This window comes from Bombus vosnesenskii, unplaced genomic scaffold (assembly GCF_011952255.1).
Source record: "Bombus vosnesenskii isolate JDL3184/JDL3185 unplaced genomic scaffold, Bvos_JDL3184-5_v1.1 scf7180000013299, whole genome shotgun sequence".
Lineage (NCBI taxonomy): Eukaryota > Metazoa > Arthropoda > Insecta > Hymenoptera > Apidae > Bombus > Bombus vosnesenskii.
Window position 1 is genome coordinate 1,777,297 of NW_022882949.1, and position 24,398 is coordinate 1,801,694.

At 30.2% G+C, this 24,398-nt stretch overlaps 1 protein-coding gene, 1 long non-coding RNA gene and 1 other non-coding gene across 5 annotated transcripts in view; 2 read left to right on the plus strand and 1 right to left on the minus strand.

Moving 5' to 3' along the window:
* LOC117233771 (sodium-independent sulfate anion transporter-like) overlaps positions 1-17,265 on the minus strand; it is a 37,209-nt gene extending 19,944 nt beyond the window's left edge. Inside the window, exons 1-2 of one of the 3 annotated variants that reach the window (XM_033494335.1) lie at positions 17,152-17,265; positions 796-1,128 (exon numbers count right to left, since the gene is read on the minus strand). In XM_033494335.1, the coding sequence (XP_033350226.1) occupies positions 796-988 (193 nt within the window). In that variant the 5' untranslated portion in view covers positions 989-1,128; positions 17,152-17,265. The other 2 variants (XM_033494333.1, XM_033494336.1) reach the window with 2 other exon arrangements.
* LOC117233774 lies at positions 17,251-23,993 on the plus strand. Its single transcript, XR_004493397.1, has 2 exons — positions 17,251-17,430; positions 23,587-23,993. It is a non-coding gene; the product is annotated as an uncharacterized LOC117233774 (long non-coding RNA).
* On the plus strand, positions 23,839-23,920 carry Trnas-gcu. The gene has a single exon. It is a non-coding gene; the product is annotated as a tRNA-Ser (tRNA).
* Positions 23,994-24,398: the final 405 nt, after the last annotated feature.

Genomic DNA, 24,398 nt, shown 5'->3' on the forward strand with positions numbered 1-24,398 from the left:
ATCGCTATTTTTTTAAATGGAATAATACATTCTTTTATACACCATTCGATGCATTTTTTAATTCTGCAAAAAAGTATGAAGGTACTTGAGTCGAAAAATGATTAGTTTAAAAGATATTTTAACTTTACCGTTGTAAAATTTACCCTATGAAAGACAAGTAAAATATAAAACCAAAAATTACTATGTCATCTTTCTTTGTCTTCCATACCACAAGTTTCACAATATCAAAGTTAAAATATCCTTTAAACTAGTCATTTTTCCGATTAAGTATCTCAATATCTTTTCGCAGAGAATTAAAACAATGCTTCAAATGTTGTATAAAAAATGTATTGTTTCATTTTAAAAAATAGAGGTAACCTCGATTTTCCATGGAAGTAAAACATTGTTCGAAACTCCTAGTATTGCAGTTTGCTGTCGATTGGAAGCTGATTAACTTTCGTTCCATACATTTTCCTGTCCGACTGTCGAAAGTGTTTGAAAAATCGTGAGGATTGATTTTCGCTCCATTCTACATAGACCGTGGATTTTGATGTATTTACGGAAGATTTAAGCTGGCAATAGCATAGAAAATACATATAAGATGCAAGAATATATAAAATATACAAAGTAACAGTATTCGTTGGAATATTTAAATTCGTTGTGGTAAACAAATCTTCGCTATACGTCCTACTACTTTGGCTGTATTTATGAAAATATTCATACGTATAAATATCCACCGTCTACTAACGTTTTCCATATATTCGTGCGACGTAACGTCGATTTAACGCCGTAAAGGAATAAATTACACAAACTTACCATCGTTGTTCATATTTTTGTCATCCTGGCTTGAGACGTGGACATTGCTAAGCCTGTTTTCTAGTTCAGCAGTCTGATCAAAATCGTTGTTATTGCTTCGAAATGGATCTTCGAAGGCAGCATTGCTGTATCCGGTTAACCGGACTTGCTTTCCAGTTTCGAGGTCGTACTCTTGGACGCTATACCTGGACATGTTTGCGAGTAGTTTTTCTATGCTGAAGAGAGTTCGCCAATTTTATGATTTCTCCGTCAGATATCGATGTATAAGGGAAGCTGAATTGCACGAGTGGTGCTCAAAGACACTCCATCGTTGAGTTCGTACGTGTGGCGACCCTAAAAAATAAAAACACCTAATTAATTCATGGCCCTTGTCGTCGTACCGTTAGATTTTCTTTTTGTTCGCTTTCTAAGATCGCTTTTTCTTGTCGGTTCTTTGCATTGTTTTTTGCACATTTTGCCGAGTTGAATTTCGTCGTACACGATGGATTCAAGGATATCTATTTTCACACCGCATCGCCTTTTTCCTTTGTCTCATGTATCTTTATTTTCGTTCCTCTGGATCCTTTTTGCGTTTTTTAATCGATTGTTTCTCGAAACTAAACGAAGGAGTAGAATAGCTTTCGATATTTCTGTTTCATTTCAATTATTAAGAGAATTTCGCTCCAAACGATAATAAATGGAATAATTACAATTACTACAGTTAACATAATAAATTTCCTTTTATTATTATATGATGATAAAAATGATGCACTGTGTACGGTCGTATACATTTGATTTTACAGAATACCATCTAATTCTTTCTTTAAATTTATTGTAACGAAGAAATTATGATATTTATTTTATACTGGGAATTTTTAGTTCGTTCCAATGGTTCGATACGCGATATTAATATTCTGACTTTTTGAAATACTTGGACGTCTTAATTTAATAAAATAATTAAATTAGTTGTTAATTGATTTTTTCATTCAACCAACAATTAATTAACAGAATTATTGTTTTATTATACAAACACGAATAATTGAATCAGAGACTAGTCAGAGTTGGAGAAATTGTAAATGACTTGTACAAGGGATTATGATATTTTTATAGCAATTATAGCGATCATAATGCAAAGCTAAATGTAATCGGAAAAATAATTATGCCAGTGTATTTCTCAAGAGTATAAAACATAAGCCGCGTAAAATTTCGCTGGCTCACAAACATTTCGTAACGTGCTTTACGAAAATCGATACAAATATAACTTTCGCAGTAACAATTCCATGAAGTATAGTATGCGCAATACAATTCTTTGTACGCATTTTTGCACACGATCAGTGATTTACTTTTTATCGAAAATCTAACATTTTTATCTACGGTTTGTTTCTCTTTTCTGGGTCAGTAATGGCAAAATATTGCAATTTTAAACTCACGCTACCAACAATTTTTAATTCTTCATATAACTGTTGGATTGTGAATATTTATGCAAATTCATATCTTCACGAAAACAGTTAAGATGAAAACGACGGTTTGTTACAGTTATTAATTATTATAGCGATCACGAGCACTGTACCTTGAATACTTTATATATCTTTACAAATCACGTGCATGTTATGTATTTTGGCATACTTAAATTGCCCATAAATGCATAGAAATCTATAGTCTAATAATTACATATTCAGCTTTGTATCTGATTGCGGAATTTGTCAATACCATCTAATGAAAAAATCCGCAATTACTTAGTTGCCAACGCAATATGTTCAACTATCTTCAATTCCGTGTAACTTTACACAATTGCACAAAACGTACAAGCAAAATTAAAGGTAGAGTTAAGGCTATTACTATTACATTATCGAATTATTAGTTAAGCTAGCTTTATCAATCTTTTTAAACATTTTTTAATTGTTACCGCGATAAGCAACCTACTATTAATTCTTTTTGCAAGAAAAATATCTTTTCTTTTAATAAATGGAGAAAAAGAAATAAGATATTTTTCTTATAAAAAGAATTGATAGAAAATTGTTTTTTATAAGAATAATCATACATTGACTGATTATAAAACTGAACTGCTTGAACAGATTATATAACACCGTCCATTGTAATCTAGTGGCTATAAGAGCTTTGGCAGACGAAAATCATAATAACGTATAATATAAATAAATTCATACATAATGCTTCACCGTACAGTATCATGCAGGAGATGATGTCACTAGTAATTACATCAATAATTTACTTAAAACACTAAAGAAAAAGAAAAAAAATGGGTAAGCTGCAGCTTGCACGAAATAATTAACTATAAGCTACAGCTATATATTAATACTGAAAGAATACATAAATAAAATATAATCTAACAACGTAAACAAATTTCTACAGAAACTTGTAAAGAACGTAAATTGAACTGTATCAATGGTTACGCTTAATTAAAATCTTTCTACGGCATATTACGTTGCTATTATTTTATTTTTTGTGATACAATACTATAATGTCATATTTATGTTAAGTCAGCAGTATCAATGTCAAAAGGATTTACCAACTATACTGATACGACATTATAAAGTTTCTCAAGTCTCGACTGATATTTCATTCATCGAAGAATCGATTGATCGAAAAGCTATTTAAACACTAATTTTACCTTCGCTAACAAAATATGATGCGAAATAAAATAATGTTGCATAGGTATATACATGTGTTGGAGATATTATTATCGAAATCTTGAATCGTTTTCTTTTGACTTAACTCACCGACTTATTAGAAACGTAGAATTAAAGTTGAAAATAAAAAATTCAAATTAATAATACAAAGTTTACGCGTAACGTCGAACGAATTTAGCGCTATATCAGGCATATTCGAGTGATACTTGATCTACCAGTATAATATTTTTGTAATTTCCATATGACATAGTTAAAAAATAATGTGTAAATAACACATAATACGTTTGCCACTCTGTAATTATTACAACTTCATATGTCGTATAGCTGATATATTGCATAACCGGTTATCGTAATAAATTGGTCTATCTGTTTCTTTTGATTAGCGTATCCTAGGTGAAAAATGATACTTCTCGGAGAAACAATAGAAATGTGATGTCATTGTGAGAGAGATAAAATTAAAACGGGAAATTATCGATGCTCGATGCCGTTCGTCGTAATATGTACTTACTTGTATTAGCATAATTTAATGGCTCGACATTATGATTAATTATTCCTCATACGAGTGATATTTGTCAACAATGTTCTATCTATTAAACGATTGGTTGAACAGAAGATTGACCGAAAAGAAAATAAAATTATATTCTCTAAGCTATAATTATTTCTAAAATCATACGTATTTATTATATTAATTATAATATATTATACTTAATAATTAAGATATATTAAAATAACTAGCAAATTTAATAAATAATTAAAAAGTAATATATCTTATAATTAAGATATACCAAGGATATATCAAATTCAATAATTTCTGAAATATTAGATTATCTTTAAAATATAAACTGGAGGTACCACAAATAAGGATAAAATCGTTCAAAAACAGTATTCGGTACGCATGAATAATTTTTATTAATTTTGATAATCAGTAACAAATGCCTAAGTTAGATAAGCAGAATTGTGTTTCACAGTCATCATTATTATCACTCATTATCATATTCTCAGTGAAGTATCAACTATCTCGTATCTTGTGTATTAGTACTTTGATCATTAGTCATTAGCTCCTTGGTATCGAAGGACAAAATATACCTTGCCACGTAATGTCTTTTATTATAAGCTTTGGGCGAAATATTTTTACAACTCAATGTTGTTTATACGGCGCTTTCTATTTATTAGGTTGTCCCAAAATATCTTTCGCTATCTGCATGCAGCTGGTTTATCTAGCTATGTTGATACGAACATGAAACCTAATCTGTCAGATGTTGTGATCTTTATCTTCGATCGTCATCTAGTTGTCGTAGGACACGTTTCGTTTGCATTAAAACAAAAAATGTTGTGCATCTATTATTTTCTTCTAAAACGAAAGAAACTTTTAGGACAACCTAATATATGGATGTCGCTCATCGGTCACTGTATCCTGGAATTGTATATAATACCACGCTTTGTACCGTGTCATATAACAGAAAACTAAAATCATTTGCTTGTCGAAATAAAACATTTTCTTTATTTAACATTCCTAATCCCCGTGCGAGTTATTTCGTTCAAAGTATCATATGAAGAATATTGCGTCGCGGGATATCTTGTGCAAAGAATCGCATAAACGACATTCTGTTGCAAGATATCTCGTCCAGAACGTACCACAAAAGATATTGCGTGGCGAGATATTTCGTCTTTCGATATGAAGGGATTGAACGATTTCGATGGGCGGTTTTGCAAAAAAAATATCTTCGTATTCGGACCTATTGATTTCAACAGAATAATTATATTTACATGACCGTAAATTTTATGGTGTAAATGCGCAATGGTAGTACCAATAGCTGCGATTATTACATGTTCAGAATATTTGTATTGCAATCAACGCGCTTTTTATATCATCACAATCGGTTACAAATCGTAAGAAGATACGACTGACTCTTAACAATAAATTTGTTTATCTAAACAATAATTTGCATCATATGGAAAATTATTAGAATGAATGATAATCCCTTCTTCGTCTATTACTTATTTGTACATCGTTGTACGAATTAAAAATATTTTAACGACATGCAGCGTCTTGAACAGCGGCAACGATATTAAATTTTGGACCAAAATAGATTTGCATCGTGAAACTACTCGAAGATTCTAGATCTTTCTAGATCGTTTCAGATCTTATTCAACGGTCGCATAGACACAGCTTTTTCTAAGTTGTTCTTTGCGTCAGGCATTTTTCGTCTTTTTTATGACGGCAAGATTCAAGTTTTGTAATTATAATTCTTATTCAGCATTTCTGATTGTATGCGCTACCACATAATCATAAAATTATGGTCACAGATGAAAAAAAAAGAGAAGAAAACATGTGGCGGTTAGGTAGTTCTACTTCTTAACGAAGTTGCAACATTTACTCGCTTTTTCAGGGACAACTTTTAACATTTTAATAACAACAGTCTTTCATGATTACTATTTTATATGTTCATCGCGATTCTTGAAAAGAAAAGTCCAAGGTTGCGAATAACACTAATCAATATGCGAAACGATTCTTTATGTCTTTGAAACGGAATAGGAAGTTACGTATGCATACATATTAAAATTTATTTTTATTTACTTATTGCTGTATCGTTATATTTTATCGTACTTTACTATTGCGTCTTTACGTATTCTATATACTGCATTGTAAGCAAATTATTTTCTTATAGCAATTGTTGTTTTTGTACGTTAGATTAAAGTATAAAATATAAAATGAGCTAATAAAAATATGCGAATAAAATAAAAATTGTTGCAATATTTGATTGTTTTCATTTTGCAAATATTGTTTTATTTAACAGTCGTGAAAGCACTTCTCAAGTAACTCGCAAGTTAATTTATTTCGGTCACACATAATCTGCTTTTGAAAAAATGATTTTGAAAATTTAATTGTCCCATGTTGACAGTTTCATATTTTGTCTAATAAATACAGGTATGTGTGATGACTTTGTACCAAGAACACGACGTTTCATATAAATTATAATATATGCAGCATGAAATGACATTCTACTTCGCATCAAACATTCATATCCTACCTGTCTTGAAATTCCGTTATATCTAATAACTTTTCACGAAAACACACCTCTTCATTCGCATGGCTAATGCAATTTTTTTAACACACGAAATATATCATATATTGGATACGACTCTAAAGAACCACGAGTTATCAATATAAGCTTATCATATGCAACAAAACTTATGCAAATTTATATTTTCATACATGGAACATCAAATAAATGGGATCTAAATAGAAATCTGTTTCATCTGCTAACAATAAATATCGTTAACAAGTACACACGCTACTTTACACATTTTCCATGTATTTTGCATCGTTGCGTCTTTAGATTTCTCATAAACGCATAAAAGTTTCCTCTTTATTATGTCAATCCCATTGAATGCAATTTCACTTTTTATGAAATGCGAACGAACTCGAGAGCGAGCCAGAAATGTTCTTTTTGCTTCAACTACAAGGTGATTTTACTACGCAGTCGTTTATAATCTTCTTCGTTGCATCTTAGAGGCAAACCTGATAAAAAGAAGTAGAAGAACGTAAGCAAAGAAGCTGTAGCTACTTCTTTATCCATAGAGCGAGGTTTCTCCGAACGATTTCAGACAGTCATCTGACATTGCCACGTATATACCGTATACATTTCTCACCTAAGAATATGAGTTTTCCTTTTTCTCCTTTTCTCATCGTATTGTTCCTTATAATTTATGCAGGCGGATATCTGATAAGTCGAGGCGGATATTTATTTAACATTGATTTTGATTTGCATTTTTCAATGGTCGTCTATTTCCTCTATAGTGAATAAGCATAGTATTTGAACATTATATTTACTCTAGCTAACTTTTATGTATATATTATGTCTTAATATAAAACATTTCGAAATTTAATTAACACTATAACGAGACACAACCGTCACAATTATATTGGTAAAATATAGAACCAATTAGAAAGTGTATATAAATGTTAAGAGATATTTACTGCGAACGTGTATATGTAGTAAAAAATTCATACACGTATAGCATGAACAACCATCTTAAGATCAAGCTATTCAACACGATCCCAATATTAAGACTTATTAATATAATGAATAATTGATGAATAATTTTATCACATTTGCGAGATACGTAGATACATACTTATAAGTACTAAGTACGTGTATACTCGGGTCAAGCTTGAATGAGGGAAAAAGCTGGAATGTTCACGAAACGCGAGAACAAAGTGCAACGCGCTAATAAAGATACGATTGAAAAGCCGAAGAACCACAGATATATCGTCTGATCATCGTGAAAGTTTAAAATCTATACTATATTTATTTCCTTTTTATCCGTATACATATTTTCCACTGTTGCTCTAACGTGACATTTCCAGACATAAAAATGCCATTTCGTACCGTTTAGTTTCGCGTGTGAACTGTGAATTGTTGGCTTACGATGATACGTACGATCCTCCGGTGGAATAAATGAACAGATTACGGAACGATTAGCTGACGTTACAGGAGCGTTTTTCCCATTAGATGATCACAGTTTTAGCACAAGGGGACGCTCATTCATATGAAACGATTTGATGCTTCAAGAATTGTGTCAACGTCGTAATTAGATACCGTTAGTGTTACTACTACGTGTATACTGCCTTGTGATCGAAGAGTTACGTTCGATCGATCGCATTCAACAGTATCGCGCACGAGTGCAATAATACTACGATCTACTCGAAGAAATATAGAATTCATTCGATCGAATAAATCAATGGTCATTAGATGGTAATTAGACGCGATAAGTTTTAAACGACATCGATCGCAGACGTTTATTCAGACCTTTTTTTTCTTTTTGAACGATGTGAGGAGACGATAAACCGGAATACATTTTTAATCGCATGTATCTGGTTATTTCATGATCAATTTTGTTTCTTGTACGCCCTTGGAATTTTCATGACAAAGTTGATATTTTGCAGTTAGCAACTAGAAGAATTGTAAGTATGTAGTAATAATACAAAAGTGATCGATATTAATGAAATGGAAAGGGATTCTGTTTTTTTATGTCAGCGATCGTTTACAATGATAATTGGAAATTATTACGTCATTTATTCTATTCTTTAGACTTAACATCGCTAGATTTTCATTTGTTTCGGCCATTGTTAAAGTAGTGTAAAGGATAAGCTTAAGACAATTCATCAAAGCAGTCATTTTATAACATTGACCGATCAATTGTCAATATTTCAACAATTTTTCAAGAAAGAAATTAAAAGATTATGATAAATTGAAACACAGTTCTAGAAAACAACTGTTAATGTTATCCATGTCTTTATGTTTTTTAAATTTTGTTCTAATTATCATAATCCAATTCCAAATTGAAGTCAGTCCAATCATTTGTCAAAATCTTAACAATTTTCCAAGGAAGAAAAATTACAACATTATCAGAAAATGTATTATAGTTCTAGGAAACGACATACGAGTAATTACTGATTAAATTTTTGTAAAATCACGAAAGTGATACTTATATTACGTGTCTGTATTTCTTAAATAATATTCTATTTATCTTCTATTTATTTTTTATTATTAACTTTATTATTATATTACTATTTATAATGGCATCAAACATTCTATTCATAGCAATTATCTAGTAATTCTCAATTTCCATACAAGACTGATATCAGTAAAAAAGATCTCTTTTATCATAACTAAATGAAATAGTGGCAAGTCATATATTAACAAGTACAATAAATTCTATTTTTAATATTTTATGTAATTACATATGTAAAGATGAGTTTCTTCACTGAATAAATTGAGGAGTCTACATTACAGTTATATCATAATTCCTCTGTTAAAATAAGTGATTCTATTGGGTTGACAACCAAGTGCTTACGATTCTTGTCAATACCATCTAGCGATAAAATCCGCAATCACTTAGTTGTCAACTCAATATTATGTAAAATCTTGACAATTATTTCTTGTTACTGTCTCGCTAATTTAAGTGAATTTTCTAAAACAAAATGAGCTTAGTTTAAATTCAGTCTGCATTCTTAATAATTAACATACGGTGGAGTATTAATAAAAATCGCGCGGTCTCTACACAAGTGCTTTAAATCACGAACGGAGATTTTCAATAAATATTTTACAAGATATGGTTCGTCGCAAAAATCTTATTGCAATATTAAGGCAGTGAAGACAGTAACGCATCTTAGGAATGATATGTGTAGCGACAGGTGAATGGCCGAGGATTTCTTGTACCATAATTTACCAACTATGTAACACTTAATAGTAGACAAACACAGTTGACAAACAATAGTTGACAAATTACAAGTTATAAGTTATAGTTTTCTGTTGCTCAAGCAGTTCTTATAATTTTACAGTTTTACGTCAATCAGGAGTTGATTTCTAACTTGTAAAATTTACTCGTAGAATTTCACTTGTTTTATTGGCGTTGTTGTACGTAGAAAAAATTTGGTAATATGTAACGCGTGAGTTATGACGTTCTATTAACAATATTAGTTCATTTGTTTAAGAAAATATGTGTAATCATAAAGTTGCATCCTATAAGTACTTTGGTGCAGTGACATATGGATTACGGATACTTATGCATTTGTGAGAAACTTAAAGATACAATAATTCATAGAATGCACATAATATGAAAAGGTATGTAAAATACTCAGAGTATAATATAATATTTGATAGATGAACAATTCTTTTTCCTACAACCTATTTTTTATCTGTGTTTTGCACATAAATATCCACAGTCTAGCAATAGGAATAAAGATATGAATACCTCGTGGATAAAAAAATATTAAAAGATTTAGTTATTAAATTAAATATTAAAACATTTTATCGTCAAACATAAAAAGTATATGTGTCTTTGTTTTAGTTTCCTTGTTACATAAAATTACTTTTATTACGAATAAAATTTGTATCACTACATACACTATTATAGCGAATACTATTGTGTCAATACCAATCACACGCTCCGCGAAACTGTAATTGTCCATCGAACCTTGAGAACCTCGTGGGGCATCGACATACATTTCTTTCGTACGCACACAATAAACCACGCACCAGAGGTGATAATTTCGTGAAAGTGTTAAATAATTCATCTATTATTGCTCAAAGTACGAATTGGCTTTCTAAATGGACAAACAGTTTCCTAACCAGTTTAGCGATGAGTAACTCGATTTAATTACGTGCTGCACACATCCTGCATGTAAATGTGTTCATTATTGTGGGCTATGATTTTGGTCGATGAACGAAAGATAGTACATATGTATCTCGTTTCTTCTTGTTTTTGATGCGCGCGTTATCAAGACTTGTTTCTTACAAACAGGAAATGTTTTCTAGCTACTTTCTTACTATTTTTCGTCAACTGCATCCAGTCTTACTGCATTCCTTCGATTATTTTCAACCCAATAGTATTTTTTTAACGTCAAAAAATATCACAAGATTGAGCAAATTATGAAAGGATTGTTATTAGTATGCTCAATTTCTCATTTTAAGTTTCTCATTCTATGTTAAAAACTTTCTTAGAACACTAAAAGTTTTTTTGTTTGTTGAGATAAGAACAGAATTGATATACCAAGACCACAGGAGAAAGCACGATGAATCATATTTTCCATTTTTTTACGGAGCAGTAGTTTTAAAATCTAATACATTGACGACTGCTCACATGTTGCAATTGCCCTTCTGTATCATTTTTAGGCTAAACATATAATTTTTTCTCCGCTGAATAATTTAAAAAGTTCCTATTGTCAGAATGCAAAATACCGTTTATCTATTATTTTTTAATGCTTTAACAATCGAGAAACTACACTGACCAACTTCTTAAATTGAAAAGCAGAAAAAAGTGACGATGAAACTTGAAATCGAAACATTATTTTTTAGATTTACTCTACCATTTGCTAGCGTTTATGTCGCTCTCTTGTAGTAAATGACTGCATGGAAGCAAGTAATTTAACTTTAATTTACTTTTCCAGAAGTGGACGTTAATCACGTAATGTAACGAATCCGAGAAACTGTCCAAACATATCAGTTTGACTTCTGACGAGCATAATTACACCTTTGACTGAATCTAACAGGTTCTTTCCATTTTCAGCTATTTTATATCGAAGTATTCCTTTTTAGTCATAGAATGACTTGAAAATAAAATATCCGCAAGAATATAGGTATCATTCCTTTTTCCTCGATCCTCCAGCAAAGATTCAGAGACTTAAGATCACAGTAGACTTAATTAAGTAAGTAGTGATTAAAGACGGAGGATTCGCCGCTCGAATCTGCTCGAGAGAAAAGAGCGTGAAATTGTTTTAAATATACCGGCTGTGAATCAGTCACGGTATGAATACCTTGTTATTTTCTTTAATATCTCGCTACGGCGAGTACAGTCAACGGAGTGCAATTTGCGATAACGGGCCTCCGGGAACGATCGTAACTCTCGAAATTGGATTTGAAAAATGAATTCTAGAGATTCGTAGGATTTCCATGCATTTGCATCCGATTTTACGAGCCCAGTGAGTATCTTAAAAAACGATTTTTCGTGTTGCATAAATTGTGTCGTTTTGCTCGAAAAACAGTTAGCCTATCGATTTTGTAATTTTACGACGGTAATTGGACCAGCGAAGGTCTCATCGTTACGTCTTTGCCGCTGAACGTTTTGTATCTTTTTGCTTCTCTTTTTCTTCCCGTCTGTGGTTACGGATTATTGGCTGCGTTCGTGTACCATCAAATGACAATGGTTTTTCCACTGCCCTTTTCTTTTAGTTACTTCTGCTGTTTTATAATCTATTTTGCAAGAGCAAGGTGAGTATTTATGTTAGCTTGTCCTTTTCAGTTAAAGTATTTTCTCAAAACATTCACTTCTCTAGTTTTCTAGCATAGACGAATAATAACAGACGAATGAAATTATTAGGCTGCGAATATTTATGCAAATTTATATTCCTCTGTGAACAGAAATTATATAAAATACTAAAGAAATGGAACTGAAACATAAAAAGATTTCTCCTTACAAGTACTAATTATAATGAATATTTTGTTTTGCATATTTTGTATATGTCTGCATAATACGTGCATTTTGTACATTTCTATTTATTTAAATTTCCTATATAAATACATAAATATATTCAGTTTTCCAATAGCTAAACATGCATATGTATGTGTGTTAAAATACTTCAAGTTCCCTAGTTTTTTTACCTTTTTAAGTAACGTTATGTAGGATGTTATGAAATAATTACTAAATGTAAATTGTACACGAAACAAAGAAAAACAAAGATGGCGATAGAAATAATAAAACGTCAATGTCCTTCAGTTTCGAAATGATAGATAAGATATTTGGATTAAGCAAGACAGAAATGGAATGGATAGTATAAATTAATATAACTATGAACAGGACTAATTTAATAGATTAATTAAAGGTGCAATTTTCTGAAATAGTCAGGTGATATCTAATTATTGAAGTTGAACTAACGCGATATTTCAGTTAATTTACATTATTGAATTCTATTTCTCAACATTGTGGTTATGAAAGGGAATTCCAAAGATTTGCTTAATATGTTTTCTATTATTTCCTTTTCCACCTAGATCCAACAATTTCACGAAGGTTGTAAAAAACGAAGTATTCATAAAAATGTGATAAACTATCTTTTTTAAATTATGTTAATGTTTTTCTTGTCTGTTTTTCCTAGAATTTATCTACTATTTATAAGAATCAGAAATCTGATTTTTGTAGAATTTAGTTACTCCATTTACGCATTTTAAGAATTTTCCCTTACGCAACTTTTATGCATTATTTCACAGCATGATTCTTAATGGATTTAAATAAGTTTAATTTGAAATTATTTACAGGCAAAATAAAATCAAATCTCCATCTATAATTATTATTATAAAAAATTGGGCCAGCTAATTTCAAACTAACGACTTTAATTGAAGCATCACATATTTAGGTGCTGAATATTACTTTATTCAACTGTTAACACTGTACTTATATATAACTGCTTCGTCCTTTCCATGAATTTTTTGAGCTAATAATGAAATTGATAAAATCTTTCTTCTAATAATCGAAGAAGTCGTGACAAAAATAATTCTTGCCTATGTTTATCTTTCATCAGGAGAGCAAAAGCATACGCTAGAATCTTTAATCTCTGCCAATATTTCAATTCTTTGAAACAAAAGTACACAATTCTTGTAAGTGCACATGTCTATAATTAATTATACCGCAGGAGAATTATACTTAATTAAGTCATGAAGCTGTGAATGTTATGATAAAGGTTTTTTTTTATAGAATTAGTTAATTTTTAATCGACAATAAATCGAGGTATCTTTTTCCATCGTCTATTCCATCATGTGGTGAATTCAGCTTCTCTGTTACTAAAGTTAAAAAAATTTGACACGAGTTGTTGTTATTTCTGTAAAATAAATCAATCTTTAACTGCGAAGGAAATATCGTGCTTTTGGCACGGTTATATTTGATTTAAATTTTAAATTGCTTGGCACCACGCTTCTCTTTTTCTGTCGCTGTAAGTAGTTTAATCTTGTTTTCTATTGGCCTAAATTCTGATTCCGCTAAATTCCTGAATGTTTAACACGCACGTTAGCATGTTAAAACTTTCAACGTATCGGATATCATACAAAGAGCTACGATGTTATTGGAATTGGCGATCCAATTGTTTTGAACGAGATCGTACTACATGCAGTGGCTCACGGAAGTATCTGGACATTTATCGTAAAAAACTTTCATTCACAGATTATATGTGTTATATAACATATCTTAAATTTTATTAACACTGTAAAATTTAAACTCAGTCGGTAAATGTACATAATATACAAGATGTATAACTGCAAACATTTAATAAAAAATTAGTATTCAACAAATGTATAATATAATATAATATAATATAATATAATATAATTTATATTATATTATTTTATGCCAATAATAATTATATTATTATAATAATATTGTTATATTATCTTATTATAATTATAATTTAAACATTATTATAAAATACATTATTAATATGGTAGGTAATTAGCCGTTTAAATACTTCTGTGATCTTTGCGAAATATATACTTACATTGAATATCTTTTAACATCTATGTTCATTTTCAGAATCGTTTCAGACTTTACTAACACACACAGTCGGTGCTACTAGGCTTTCGTACTGATGAAATTTTTAAATATTTAGAATATTTAGGTATTGAGAAATACGGGAATATTTTCATAAGCTATTGTACTTCTCTTCTTCTTTCCACTTTTTTACTGTTACATTCCAAGCAGCCATATAAAGCCGTTTTTTTACGAGTTTTTGTAACTAGATTACACGCGAATTTTTCACTCGATACAATTTTCATTTACGTATTCACGGCTATTCGCCTAAGTATATGTGCGAAAGTTTATTAGAAGGCCTATAATCCTACATAAAGGCGGATGATGCTTTCTCTGAACGATTTCAACGAACATTACGAAGCGATCAGTGAATTGATACATCTCATTCAACGTTTTGTGTGGCGACGCGACGCGACGCGACGCGACGCGATGCGACGCAACGCTTGAAATGAAAATCGTTCGGCCATGTATACAACGCGATAAAGAGTTGGAAAGACTTTTTGATTCAATTTTTTATAGATATTCGTTTGAAACAATGCTTCAAGATGCAAACCTGCCTAGCACGTTTCCTTCTATTATTTGTTGTTAATTGTTGTTATATCTAATATATCTCATCAGAGATAAATAAACAGTGCGTTAATACATATACTCGTAGTATATATATTAGTTACATTTTATCTTAGTTAGATGCATGATACCTTAGTTACATTTTTGATCTATTTTAATAAATTTGTATTGCTAAATACTGTTTTTAAACATTGTGTTTACGAATGAAATTTCAAGGATTAGTTCCATATGTATTTAGTTATTATCTGTAAGAATGTGAAGGAACTGAGACATTTGTGGTATTTTTAATTCATGGAAATTGTTATTTGCGTGTTTTATCTTGTGAAGTAATTTCAAGTAGTATACCTATTATTATAATGTATTACCTGTACTTCGGTAAAACAATATGCAATTTGTTTTATTTGTGTATTTTAATAACATCCAGTTCATATAATTTTTACGCATTATTTTGCTATTTGTTCCTTATTACACGAAACAATATTACATTTTTGCTTATTTCAATATCAATTTGCGTGAATTATAATATATAATTTATAAGAAATGACTTATGTAAGTTATAGTAATAATTGGTATAAAAATCAACACGTTCAATATGGATATTACACAAGCATATAATATAATTCTATAGATAGCAAGTAAAATAGTTCTCATGGAATTATTACCACGATAATTAATTCAATTCTGTCTAAACTTTCAGAATATGTAATTTACCTCAAAGAAGAGACACATGCCTTTTATAATCTTTTCCTTCTACGTTCGTTCAAAATCTGTTTAAACTTAAATTAATCATTTTCATATATTAGTAAACTTATATATTTATATACACCAGATTTATACTAGATTTATTTATTATATATTATTGGATATATTGTGGTAAATATATATAATATAAATTATTTAAGGAGCTAAAACGTTAAAAAAATTTGTTATATTTCTTCCTTGCATTATTTATCATGTCTGTTATTTGTTATTTCTATTATACTTTTTATTTTTATTCTTATAATTCTTTTGCTTTCATTGCTTGCTATTCATTTTTATTTTCATGGAGATATTTTATATTATGATATCATCGTTATATACCATTTGTGATATAAAATATCTAGATTACGAATTTTTATGCAAATTTATATTTTTATAGACATAACTAACGAAATAGAACATAAGTAGTATTAAAAATTGTCATAACGTATACCCTTTTCTGAACGTTTCATATATTTTCGTATATTACATATATGTATGCATTTTGTACATTTTTGTATTATTAAATTTCACGTAAGTTCATAAAAATTCGCAGTATAAGAATATATAATAAATAAAGTAAATAGTCTTTTCTGTAAAAAAATTAAAAACAATTTCCATTAGAATTGATATTTCAGAGTCTCGTGCACTAACGATTCTTTGTTTCTTAATTTTATTACACGTTCTAAAATCCGTTGATATCCGTTCGAAGCCATCCTACAAGCTATTATAAACTTCATTTAACATTAACCCATTCTACTTTCTCGTAGTTTTCGATCCTATGGTCGTACACGATATCATCGATTGAAAATAGAAACACCATGCTAATCTCGCATACATAAATACCTTGTATCAATGTCACATCACAGCCAACAGTGAAGCACGGTAATTGTAATTCCTAAAGCCATCATGACCAGTAGCGTGTCCACTGGCGTGTTGTTTTCCCTGCGAACGCCACGATCGTTCTGTTTCTTTTTTCTCTTCTTTTCCGAGAATACTCGCGAAGAGTTCACTGGCGTCGCGTCAAATGTGTTTCCGTGCACAGTTTTACAGCTTCCACGCAAAAACTGAACGCTACGATCGCGAGAAATTCAGCGAGAAATTTTCACCACGTGCGATCGTCACCGTATAAGAAACGCTCGAAGAATTCGTTTCAGATTATTAACAGAAGTAAATAGGTAAAAGAGCTGCGCGTTCCGTGAAAAATTTAGGTTACCGTTTGATCGAGAAAGTAACACTGATATGTTTTCGCTGAATTGGTCGATGTGGTTCGATGCGAATCGAACAGAAATCTTTATAAACGTTCGAACGTTGTAAACCGTGTGTCTCTGAGGGGAACGCTCACCTGAGCTGAAACTTGACAGCCGAGAATTCGCCTTTGCGCGGTGCGCTGATGCGTCTGCGCATTAATACCCATCTCTCCTAAAACATCGTCACGTGCTTCTGAGTCAGTCCACGCTACACGTTGGTCACTGTACTACACGCTACACGGTACCGTGCGTTGAAACGCGATGAAAATGAGGAAAGAGATGGCCGGCGTAAATCCCCGGAAACCCACCAATATCTTGTTAAAAAATGTAAATAACTCGACTCGACTGAACACTTTCCTTACAAAAAGCCTTCGGTGAGTATATTCGTTTCTCTAACGTAACATGTGGTACGAACTCCAACGTAATGAAACCTGTTCGACTCGCTTCAGGTATTTGTTTCGTACAACTTTTTCTGCTTTTCTCTCTTTGTTGAATAGTCATTTTGAATTAATAGTTTAACATTTGTCGACACGCGTGATCTGGGAATTATATGATGTTTAAACAATTTAGGTGAAAGTGTTTAGGAAGGGATAAAAACGAATAGACTTTTGTTCCATATGATAAGACTTTTCTTTGATCTAGGTTATAAAATACGTTTAGTGATAAAATTTCCAGTTATGTTAATGCTCTGTCGTATAATACTAAAACAAATCTTTGTTTGGCAATGGAATTTCAGCTGTTCAAATTTTATTTTATTTTTATAATGAATTTACATTGTGAAGATCTTGGAACATATTTTTTCCAATATAATTAGTAATACAATTTAAGCTTTTTATGATTTCAGTTTTATTAAAAACAGGTTTAAATATTTTTTATAGTAACTTTATAATGTTGGAATCTTAAAATATGGCAATTTTTAAATATAAATATTAGCATATATCAATTTAACAAATTTAAATTTAACTATTACCAAAAATAGGTGCAAATCGTAAAAAAGATATTATTGTCGGAATTTGTAGTTTCTATGTGTATACACATGTTACGAATCTCTTTAATTTGAAATTGATATCAATCATCCAATCTCTGCTTGTTAAGGTTAAACAAGATTATTAGATCGTTCTAACGATTTTAAAATCGTTATTGCAACAAAGAATAAGAAACAAATTAGAAATGCAATCGGATGATGACATCTCTTAATCAGCGGGCTGAAAATATGACGTTCGAATTTCCTAAACAAGATTCACATTACTTGTAAATAGATTGTATTTGGAGATGTGTTCTCGAGCGTCATTAGCGCATAATGTAGTTAACTTTGTATTGCTATATCTATTAAAGTATATTGTAGATTTAATATGTTATAGACAGCCAAATACAGAAAAAGATAGAAAATTTAACAAATTTATTTTTGTTCTTTGTATGAATTCTATTAAAATTTATCAACTCTATTGTTGTAAATATTAACTTCTAAATCTTAATAATTATATAAGTATTGAGAAATATGAATATTCCTTTCATGTAGAAAGATATATTGGCATACTATTGACATGGATCATTCATTTTCTAATAAAGTTACCAATCTATTAATAAGTTGCATTTAAAGTTCTAGGTATCTAGAAGATACATAAAAGACTATTATGAATTAGGTTTGTATACTAAATCCCGTACTACACAGTTCCTGAACTACACGATAGAAGCGCTTTTTATGTCAACAATCTGTTTCTTCAGAAAAAAAGAGTCTCCTCAAGCTAATGAAAGATGAATATAGATATTGTTTAAGAAAATATAGTAGTGTATTATTCGCACCTTACAAATATGTATATTTTTATATGAATCAATTATTTTAAATAGGTATATCATTTCTATCACTACAGCAAAAGATTAAGAAAATAAAAGGAAACATTTCAATACTATATAAATATGACAGATATTTTAATTGATTGAATGAAAGACTTAAGTAAAATTGCTTGAAAACTTAACTTTCGCAAATAGTTATATTTCTCTTCTATGTTTTTTAACATTACATTATATCGATTTATTGTATCATTCAATTCAAATTGCTCACTCGATCTTTATGATGCAATCAATAATTTGGATGCTACTTATACGTTCTGAATTACCAACAGTTATTGAGCAATATTTCCCAATGTATTAGATATATAATACATTATGCAATCCATTACTTATTGTATCTGTTGTTCTTAATAATTAATAAATATTATTCACGAAGATTATATATAGTATTATAAACTATATTCTTCTAACGAATGAAATTTAAAGAGCTTTGAGAAAGGATAATAAAAAAAAAAGAAAAAATAAAGAACACTAACTTTAACTTGGTAGGAATTCGTAAACATTTAGAGATATGAATAAAGACGACAAAGCATGACATACAGAAACTGTTATGGTCTTTTGTTATTAAAATCTACCGCTAATGAAAGTGTGATCTTCTAAAAAATTCTCTTACCGTGATAATATTAATTACTGTCTACCAGTTATAACGTTACATAACACGATCAGTAGTCGCGTGGATCATTAAGGATAAGCTCAATTGCCTTCTTTATGAGTTCGAGAGATCTTTTCTACGTGTCTGCTTGCTATCTTGCATTTTGTTTCCGTTCTCTTACATCACAAGCAGACGTAGTGGCGCATATTTGCCACAAATGGAATTCATGTGAATTCATACCTATTGTTAGCGTAATCAAGCCAGTAAATAATATCGTCGTTCAAAGCACGTTGCAAATCGAATCGAACGGAATGGGAAAAAAAGAAACGTCATTTACGATTTACCAGTTGCATTAGATTCGGTTCCCTGGGAGTTAACATCCGGCTTTATTGTGCCTGGCACGTTTTTCCTATAGAGAAGAACTTTGTTCCATTGAAACGTGTAGTTCTTGATGGACCTTCGATCTAGAATGGGATTTACTGTAATAGAGGAAAAAAGAATATGTTACAATATCGGTAATTCATTTTTACGTCATTTGTGGTATGTCCACGATGCAAAAATAGAATTCCTTTCTTCCTGTACATTGGAATTACCCTAAAGTTAAGGCAATCGGTAAACCACGTTACGTTTTGAAATCCCAGAAAGAGTTTCTTCAACGAAACAATAGAAAAGTTCGCAGAATGGTTTACCTGCGTATCATTCTTCTATTATTATATATATACACACACGCGCGCGCGTACCTTCAATTATTTATATGCAATTATCATCTTCGATAATTGCATCCTCTGAAATGTTGGTAAATTTCGAGAGATAATCTATTTTTTACCGTACTGTCTATGTTTCAAGTGACTATAAATTTTGTCGTAACGGACATTCCATACGTTAACCTTATGTTCGTAGTTAGTACTTTATCGTAATCGGTTTTTTTAAAGAGCTAAAAGCACGGACATTATTGAGTGTTTGCAATAAAAAATTTTTATTGGAAACCAATTAATTCGTTGATAAACGAAATTGTTTGACCGATTGTTCGTGTAAGTTCTGTCATTATCGGTAACCCTATTTTAATAGTCGTGGATTGCCCTTGATAAATTACGTAATATAACATGACTGATTTTAAAATGAATGACCAGACGTCGCCGATGATATTATTTTTATAATACCAAACTATATATATTATAATAATACGTATTATATATATTATTATGTATATTATACTTAAATATATTATTATATATTATTCAATTATATGATTGCCTTCAAATTATCTGAATAATGAAAAATTCACATTTTTCGGTTATTAAGTTTGGTTTCTAAGTGATTAAATTTTAATTTGATTAAAATAAAGTAAAATGGACAGATGAAATTTTAAAGGATATTTCAAATTAAGTTTGAAAAATAATCCTCATATTATCTTACTTGTATATACTTATATATATTGTAAAGAATCAATAAAATAATAACAAAACTCCTTTTCTTTCATTTTCGATAACAATGTGAATATAATTAAATATTAAACTGGCTTAATAACATATTTATATTATTAATTACTTTTTGTTTATCAGTCTCTGCAATAAGGAAAAGAAATAAAAATGGAAGTGTTTAATTGTGGAAAAGAGTAACTTCAAAAGCGCATTCAAGTGTAATACTGAATAATTTAACTGCTTATGTATAATGAATGCGCAGTGCAGTTTATTCGGGTTGCGTAGATTTCATTACAATTACCAGTTCCTGCAATTTTAATTTGCTACCACCGAGGACGTCAAGATTACAACGTCAGCATACATTTCCTTTAAGTTACGGTTACTTTTGTCGTTTTCCATTTAGTTAACTAATACTTGCTCGAATCACGGTAATGTATCTTGAATAATAATATAATGTGTCGTTTTCATTAGTCGTTTGCTTTTCTTATGAATATATGAAATAGTACTTACTCGTTTCACGTAATAAAGGAACTATGTGAAATGCGTGAAAGACGATTGTAACGTTGTTTAATGTGCTAAATACGTCGATATGTCAGTTTTAGAAGAACAGTTAAACTTAACGATTCTTGTAAGGACACGAATAATATTATTCGAAGATTGGTTAGAAACCGTTTCGCTAAAACTTGAAGTTCATGGAAATGAAGTGCGTTGACTTGAGAGATAATCATGTGATTTAAAGACTACTTAATTTTTCGCCCGAACCTCGTTCAGAAATTTGTGGACGATACGATTGGTCAATTTATATTAATAATATATGAATGTTTGCAAAAATATGTCAATTAATGACAATTTATCTATCTATATATCTTCTTGTAGAATCGACAGATACGTACATACTAACATTAAAAAATATCCGAACATTTCCTTATTTCTAAGAAGATAAGTTAGTTTAGGTATAAAATAGGATGAACGGCAATAATTATATAACAATCATAGCTGTGCATAATAGTATATTATCACTCGATTAAATTCGTGTTTTTACAGGCAATACCGAGTAATAAAACTATTGTTAAATCTTATAGAATTATTACTTAACGATTATTTGTCTATCCTCCAATTTTTTAATTATAAAATATCCAATATTAATATAAACAGTGATATTTAAATAGGAAACGTATATAAATAGTAATGTATATGTATAATAAGTACAGATAAGTACAGACGTATGTATATTATTACCATGTTTATTGTATAGTTAATTTATATTTATAGCCTGATTATTTCGGGAAGAGATAGTAAATGTTGCTTTTAATTTATAATTCATCATCGATTTGAACATTTCGATAAAATTTATATAGGTACCTAGTGTTATTACAAATTGGCAAAAATGCCCGGATACTTATAAGCCGTGGTGTATATTATACGAAATATAAAATCTTATCAATGGTATATTAAAATTAAATACTTTTAAATACTTTTAAATACCGTTGCTTGAACTAATCACGATATTCTATCTATCAATTTGAAAAATGTTTTCTATCTTATCTATAGCTTGGTACACGAATTCCTTCAATAAGAAGCTCCTTAAATGATAAAATTGCTCTATAACGCCAATTTTACTACTGAATATTAACATTTATGAATATATTTTGTGTTATAATGCTCTACAGCTGTTCAATAAAGTGTAAAATCAAACTACATTAGATTTTATCAGAGATAACTGTCCATATACTTTCGAATGGTGATGTGAACAGATAAATTCAATGCACGTGACTCTTCGTTATCTATGATCGAACGTGCATTGTTTCAAGTTGACAATTATTTGCATTCCTTATAAATTCTTATAAAACACGTTAATGCCCACCTCCGTTATTCCAGAAGCATTTTCCACACGCCCCACTATGTTTTCCTTTCTTTCCACCTTCTCTGAATTGCTGATTAAGTTATATAATCCAGCTTTGGTGCTATACCCGTGTTTCTGAGATCGAGAACTATAGGCAATTTGCTCTTTATACTTTGCGTGTATTTTAATGCAGTAGAATCTTCGTTATCCGAACGAATCACGATACACACTATTCGGATAATCGAATAACTTTGAATAAAATTGTAACGATTCCTTTCAGTTCCTATTCTTCTATTGTAATCTTTGCTACAAAGAATCATGTCTAAATTTTACATTGATGTTGCAAGAATTAATTTTTCTTCTAATTAGTCCTCTGGTAACCTAGGTGCTGCTGCAGTTTACTTAAAACACCAACATTGTTGTAACAATTTAATCACACCGGTATTAAGCTAAATGTTATTATTATTCTAAATTGAATATATTATTTATAATTGCTATATTTAAAATATGATACGTTTATGTTTACAAAAGTGTGAGAGGCCAATACATGTATTACTGGTTGATATAATACGGAGATTGCAAATTTTATCAGATAGATTGTGTTCATTACGTAATTGACAGATTATATTGATAGCTTAAATTATTATAATAGATGTACAGATTATTTATAATTGTCATATTTAAAATACGATATATCAATGGTTATAAAAATGTACGAAACAGATACTTACTAAATATGGATATAAATTAAATAACAACTGAAGGACTTCAATTTCTATCAGATAAATTGCATTCATTGCGTAATTAACAAATTGTGTTCTAGATTCGTGTAATGTTGGTGGTGCTAGTCTACTCGTTTGCCTCGAATATTCTTGTTCATTAAATCGGAATGATGGAATCGTACAAATGCTGTTGATGAATATTAATGACTGCCATCTGGAGTTAAGAATATTTGGATGATGCCAGGAACAAGGATAACGGTATGATATATAAATTATATAATATAATACATGCTAGATTTATTTTAGGAACAGATGACGTCGAAATATATTTGCTAAAACACGGGTTCACATCGGACGAGGTGGCCGAGTGGTTAAGGCGTTGGACTGCTAATCCAATGTGCTCTGCACGCGTGGGTTCGAATCCCATCCTCGTCGATTCGCTTTTTGTTACTTTGCAAAACATTCTAGTTCATAAGGTATGTACAATTGGAGAAAGTTGCTAAAAAAATTGACGACTCTTTAATGTCCGAGAGTCAGAAGTTTGTTGAACTCGATATAAAAAGAAAAGTGCAGCAGTAGAAATTCAGAATGTATGTATATTTAAAATACATTTATATGTAGTATTTATTTAAAGTAAAATTTTATTATGTATGTAATACGTTATTATTAAATTGTAATGTTGAATACATGAATTTTATTGAAACAAATACAGAATCAGATATTTAATTAAAAAGCAGTTCAGTTTTAAGTAACTACATGGATCATTTGTTTGCTGGTACGTATTTGAAAATTATTTTCTATTATTTACAACAGAATTCCATGTATCTGAATTTGTCCGGGAACGAAGAGTTTATATTTTATATAACTGGAATTCATAAAATAAGAGCTTACATTATGTTTTCCATTATTTACT